At 36.2% G+C, this 6552-nt stretch overlaps 1 protein-coding gene across 2 annotated transcripts in view; it reads right to left on the reverse strand.

The window, feature by feature from the left end:
* Positions 1-6552, reverse strand: part of LOC107098108 (cadherin-8-like) — a 235789-nt gene that overhangs the window by 9504 nt on the left and 219733 nt on the right. For both annotated transcript variants that reach the window (XM_015395576.1, XM_015395575.1), the window contains exons 9-10: positions 5649-5770; positions 1478-1595 (exon numbers count right to left, since the gene is read on the reverse strand). In XM_015395576.1, the coding sequence (XP_015251062.1) occupies positions 1478-1595; positions 5649-5770 (240 nt within the window). The remainder of the gene's footprint in view (positions 1-1477; positions 1596-5648; positions 5771-6552) is intronic.

Genomic DNA, 6552 nt, shown 5'->3' on the forward strand with positions numbered 1-6552 from the left:
ATGCAGACTCACTATTTAAGGGCTGGACGGGCCACTCCCCCTACTCACTACTTGGATTGGGATGGCCCTTATGTGGCGGACCCTCCGCGGGAACGTGCAAATGAACGGTTAGTGCTTAGGGTTAGTGCCTGATATTGGGCCTCATGCTGCAAACTAGTTGCAGAGAACTGAGGACAAAGACCAAAGAGGCCGCCTGTAGGAAATCTGACGTTATTTAGGAATCTTGCTGCCGTCGCTGTGATTAAAGTGGGATGTTATTTGTGACCTTTTGGAGCCCTTTGGATTTTCATCTGGACTTTGAAAATGGCTGCATTGATGTAAATAGTATTCTTGGGATAATATTCTATGTGCATTTATGTGACTTACAGGGGAACATTTTTTGCACAAGCTGGGAAAGGTCTATGAAATTTATGTTTAAATATTTGGGTTATATCTTGCCTGTACTTGTCCTAAATAAGAGAATAGGGATTATATTTGTGATATTATAAATAATTATTTTTTTTGCTACTAATCCAAATTAACTGTGCCTTGTAATAATGCCACAACAGTAGTTGACTAGAAAGAGTTTTTTTCCTGGTATTGGAATAAAGTTTTTTTTTTTTATAAAACAAGAAGATATTAGCTTTCAAAAACAACCAGGTCACCTTCATGTTTTGTCCACATTTGGCTGATCGACAGAAACCAATCTCAGATGTTTATTGTTTTTTTTTATATAACTGCACATGACAAGAAAATATAAATTTATGTCAATTTACTCTATTCCTACTTATGTTAGAAAAAAACATGCTTTCTCCAGAGGCTATCTTTTTTTTCCAGTGATTACCCTGATGCCATGTTCCTGCCTACTTAAGTACCTGTTTCAAAGTAAAAGGTTTTTGTTTCAGCAGAAAGCCACTGAGTCCACTCTATGACCTGATTTCTATGTACTTGCCTCCATCTGAGAGAGGTTGCTGTAAGTTAGCCTGCAGCTCCTGCAACCAAACAGAAGGCTAGTACCATATGAAGAGTTTTTTTTTTTTTTTGCCCCAAGCTGAAACATTACACAACGTCATTTGGAACACAGCCTGTTCTGAGCCAGGAGTGGGAAAAGAGGCCGAAATCTAGGATTGGCATAAAGACAAAAGAAACGGGGAGAAAAAAAAAAAAAAACAATCAGAGAATTTAGCAAATAAGTGTTGTACCATCTGTTGTGAAACAGCTCCTAGGATGTCACCCTACATTGAGCCGCAAGACCATTTGGATCCCACTCATTTAGTTTGCCTCAAAATGCACTGGGGAGTGAAAAAGAAGCTGGTGTCCAAACAATTTCACATCTGCTAATTGTGAGCTACACTGATCCACCAGATTTCCACTCCAGTATGGTTAATGCGCTACAGGGTAGAGACAAGACTCAGAGATGCATTAGAACAATTCAAAGGTACTTCACTCATTCTGCCACAAAAACAGCTTATTTAAAGAGTTTTATTTGGCTTCTCACCTTGGTTGTTTTTAATGGTGAAATTAGGGTTGTTGAGCATCTCCGGCACCAGACGATAGTCAAAGTAGTGGCCCTGGATTGGGTCGTCTTTGTCTACAGCGCTGACAGTCTGAATCACCTGTGTTGAATACAGACAAGAGGAAACAGCAGATAGAGCAAAGCCATTAGAGAGCACAGCCTACTCAGTCTGTATTTTTCATTTCAGAACACTTCTTTATTATGGTGGTTAAGGCAAACCTGATGAAATATGCACAGAAAGTTAGATATTTACTTTTACTGTAAAATTAAAGCCAAAAAAAAAAGACAACTCTCACTAAATCTCCCCAGAATGCGTCAGTTTGGTCTGTTATGATCATTTTTTTTTGCAAAATATTGAGAGCAGAGGAGTCAAAAGTACTCGCATACTTTACATAAGTGAAAATAAAGAGTAAAAAAAAAGAGAAAGTAAAAGTATTGATTAAACTTCTTTGCTTCAGTAAAAAAAAAAAAAAAAATCAGGTTCTAAATTGTACTTGAATACAAAAGTAAAAGAGTTTTGTAAGGTTATAGATAATAATATAATATATAATTATATAATATATATAATTATAGAAACTAATAAATATTACATTATAAAAACAGTTCTATATACAAAAATAAAGTTTTCCTCTTTTGCTCTCTATATTGGTAGAGAAAACATAAATAATAAAGAATAAATTCCAATTTCAGACAGAATAGTACAGAATGAACTGAACAGTTGAGTAATTTTAAAGCTCTAGTATTCGCAGCATTAAAGTTACCAACACCATTACAATTGAAATAGAACTTAAAAAATGATCAATATGCATATTTAAAATCTAATCTTGTGTGAGTCTCCTCTTGATTTTCTATCTATGTAGATAGAATATGTATAGAAGTAATGGCTAGTTTAGAAAAAGTTAGGGGTAAAAAGTTTTGATATTTTGTATAAATAAAGGAAGTGAAAGTCAAAAAGCTTGTGGAACAATAAATATTCAAAGAAACGATTTAAAAAAAGTAACTAAGTATTTATACTTGGTTACTTGACTGCTCTAATTGAGGAAGCAAGTTTGCAAACGCACGCAGGGGCAGAGACGTACATATTTGAAGACGAGTCAGGTGTCGGATGCAGGAGAACCCAATCCCCCCTGAGAATCATTGGTCATGTTTGATTTAAATCAGTGTTTAAAAGAGAATTTTACCCAAAATGTTGTGAATGTCTGTCAACTTTTGAATATAAACAGCAAAAAAAAAGTTTCCCAGAAAAATGTTTTATCGTGTTTTAAAAAATATATATATAAATCTTTTAATAATATTGTAACGATCTTGTCTTTTTCTCTAAGTTTTCAGTTTCAAGTTTAGCCAGGTTTTTCCTTGTTTTCTAGCTTTATTGGTGTCTAGATTCATTTAAGTTGCTTAGGTTTTTCTGTCTGTCCTCTGCTGCCCCCTTGTGTTCTTTTCCCTCTGCTTCCTCATCAGCTCTAGTCACACCTGCTCCTTATCAGCTTGTTAGTCCTACCTTTGTTCAGGCAGCCATAAATACACTCCCTCTGCAGTCCCTCTTTGCTGGTTCCTCGTCTTATTTCATCCTACCCTGGCTCCTCATGACCTCATGACCATTCTTATGTTGTTTTTTTGGGATTTCTGTTTTGATTTACAGTTTTAAGTTGGATTTTTGGATTCCTGTTTTTCCTGCCTGATTTTCCATTAAACCTCCAAAGGACTCACCCCTGCCTGTCAGCTTCTGCATTTGGGTCCTCATAAAAACCTTAAAACCAAAATCCTGACAGATATAAAGTCTTCCCTGTAAGATTTTAGTCTGATTTAATGACACATTGAGGAAAACAGGTAAGTTTCTCAATGGTGTACAATATATCAAAATAATGGTTTCAGCTGTAGACTTGAAACTCAAGATTTTATGATGTCACCTTTTCAAACATCACAATATCGGTTACCACACAAAAATCTATCTGGCTCAGTCCCATTTAGTCTGATTCAGCATAAGCTCCATTGTTTGATTGGATTAATAAACGCTGACTTAAAAACTGGAACTAAGCATTCAAGAACTGAGAAACAACTAATATAAAAAATTTAGGGACATATGCATTCAAAAGAAAATTACAGTTCTGCCATCACCCTCTAAACCAGGGCTCTTCAACGTTTTCCAGGCTAAGGACCCCCAAACTGATGGCGAGATGGGGCGGGGACCCCCTATTTTTATATATTGTATGAAATTGTGTTATATTAAACTGGTTCTATAGTCACTCTATTACAGATGGAGTAATTTAATGGAACTAATTTTGCCCTGGGATTATTAAAGTATTTCTGATTCCTGGTTGATGGGACAGGTGTTGTGAATGAAACGGTGCCCAGCTTGAAAGAGCTCCTGTGTGTCGCTGAATGTGTTCATTGATGACTGAAAGACATCTTCTACCTCCATTTATCTGTTTACTACAGTGTGTTGAGTTCATGTTAATGTGGATTTGAAGATATTTTAATTAGTGGAAAAAATTGCAGGGGGAATATAAAAAAAAAGGTTTAGGTTACAGCTATCCTATACCTGTTTGACCTCTTTTCTGTGGTTCATTTGTCATTTATGTTGAAGACTATCTCAAAAATATGTCAAGTTTCTAGATATTTTATGCATCAAATCTTGATATTCTTTCTCTGACTTTTTGAAGAACTAAAAAAAATCTAGAGTCTATGTTTCTGTTCTTACTATTAAACTTATTGGAACAGCAATAACAAAACATTTTTTATATAATCTTCTAATTTCCACTCTTTTGTCAGATATTTGACTCATTTTTACTCAGAAACGCAGATCTGCATTGATGACTGAAAGACATCTTCTGCCTTCATTTATCTGTTTAGTACAGTGTGTTGAATTCATGTTAATGTGGATTTAAAGACATCTCAATTAGTGGAAAATATTGCAGGGGGGAATATAAGTCTAATAAACCAAAATTTCGCGACCCCCATGCAGTACCTCTGCGGACCCCCTAGGGGTCACGGACCCCCTGTTGAAGACCTCTGCTCTAAACATTCAATAATGTTGTAAATGAGCCAAAATACATGCACCCAAGTACCATAGAATGTATCCAATGACTGAAATGTTGTTCAAATGAGCTAATAACTGATTAAAATTAAGATTTCCTCACCTCGAAATGTTACATGCATGAAACTGAAAGCGACTTACTGAATAATATTTCTAAAAATAATAATCTTACATCTTGTCACCACTGAAAAGGGGGCAAGGTTTTGTTCCAAGAGGTCCAATTTATCCATAGATGAAGCGAAGAAAATAAAACTAGACAGAGAAATGAAGACTAAAGTAATATTAGAGAACATTAAATTTCACACCCATAATACAAAAACACTATTCAGATCAAACGTGACTCACATACTTTAGACGACAGGGCTTGATGCTCCATAAAATCACCTTTATTATCCCTAAAAATAAAAATTTTTTAAAACACTGGCCAACAAAAAAAGGGAGAAACCGTGATTAGCTTTTTGTTTTCCCCCAAAACATTTGACTCCTTGTTAATCCAGTGTTGTCTACATTTTCTCGTGACCTGTATGTATCCTCACACCTCCGCTATTTATTCCTGAAGTATCTTATCTGAGAGGTCCTTTCTAGCTACCACTTTCAGGCTCCTGCATCTATTAATCTGTCATCATGGGTCCTACCAGGTTGTACGTCCTGATGATTGATTGGAAATTTAAATTCAGGACCTGCAGGACAGTTTTTCTTTTTCTCTGCTTCCTTTTTTTCTCCCCCTTTGAATAAAGCTCCCTATTGTACGTACACAGTTCCACTGAATGAGGGCGATTGATGAGAAGGAGAATACTAAGTACTTGTCCAGGATTTTTGGCTAGGGAAAGCATTGTGCCATCTGGAGGTAGACATGAAAGACAGTTTTGAATTATGATCCCCTCCGATCAATCCTGACTGCGCTCATTTTCCCTTCGCTTCGTGCGCACTGTGTCGAGGGAGGCCTGTTTTAGAGAAAAAGGTCTGTACTCCCACCTCTGTGGTTTCCCAGCGAAATAAATAGGCTATAATTCATTGTGGCCAATCATTACAGGGGAGGAGAGGGAGAAAGAGAAGAAGGACAGAGAGTAAGAAAGTGATAGATTGCTGCTTTGATGAATGAGTCATTTCTTTCCTTACCTGTCCAGGTTTTCCATTTTCGCACAGAAAGGCCTCGTATTCGGTGGCAAACTCAGGGGCATTGTCGTTAATGTCCATTACTCTGATGGCCACAATTGCTCTTGATATCTGACTGTGGTTTCCTATTATAGTTCAACAGACAGATGAATGGATAGAGAGAGATAGTATAGAAGAGGAGTAAAAGAAAAGTAGTAATGAATAAGCAGGAAACGGCAAAGAGGCTAAAAACAATGTTCTACATAAAATCAGGTAGATTTTTGCTTTATTTGCCATCTTTGTTTCTTCTTTTTCCAGTTTATGAAAGTACAAATGACAAGACATTTATCTCTATTTTAGCAAATACCAACAACGCCCAGAGCATGAACGCAACAGAACTGAGTGAAAGTGATTTGAAAATGGTTTCGAGAATCCCCTGTACACTGTAATGTTTAAAACATGAGGGTTAAAATCATGCATATTAATGAACCATTTGTAACTGAAGTTGAAGAAGAAAAAAAAACAAGAAAAGGCCATTTAATCAGATGAGACTTCTAGAGGAAATATTCATCACTGATAACTGACAGTCGCTTTCAAGAGGCCCTGTGAATTTATTTATTCATCACTGGTGCAATTGGCAACTTTTCAAGCCGTTAATTATTCGTTTAACCCCAAGAAAGCTTCTCCACTGTAGCCAATAAAACTTTTCTCCCTTGTCATTGTTTCAGAGTTTTTTTTGGGGGGTTATTTATTTATTTTTTTCATTTTAACCTCTCTGTGTGTTTAGCAATGATAGATTTAGAAAAGGTGGCATTTTTTTTGCGAAATCTCTGAGTTTATGAACGACTTTAGTGGAGAATAAAGTTCATACTAAAGTCAGGGCTAATCGGCAGTTGAAAAAGGGCCAACACTGCAAAAACCATTGAGA

Source organism: Cyprinodon variegatus, unplaced genomic scaffold (genome assembly GCF_000732505.1).
Source record: "Cyprinodon variegatus isolate N-32 unplaced genomic scaffold, C_variegatus-1.0 Scaffold747, whole genome shotgun sequence".
In the NCBI taxonomy this organism is placed as follows: domain Eukaryota; kingdom Metazoa; phylum Chordata; class Actinopteri; order Cyprinodontiformes; family Cyprinodontidae; genus Cyprinodon; species Cyprinodon variegatus.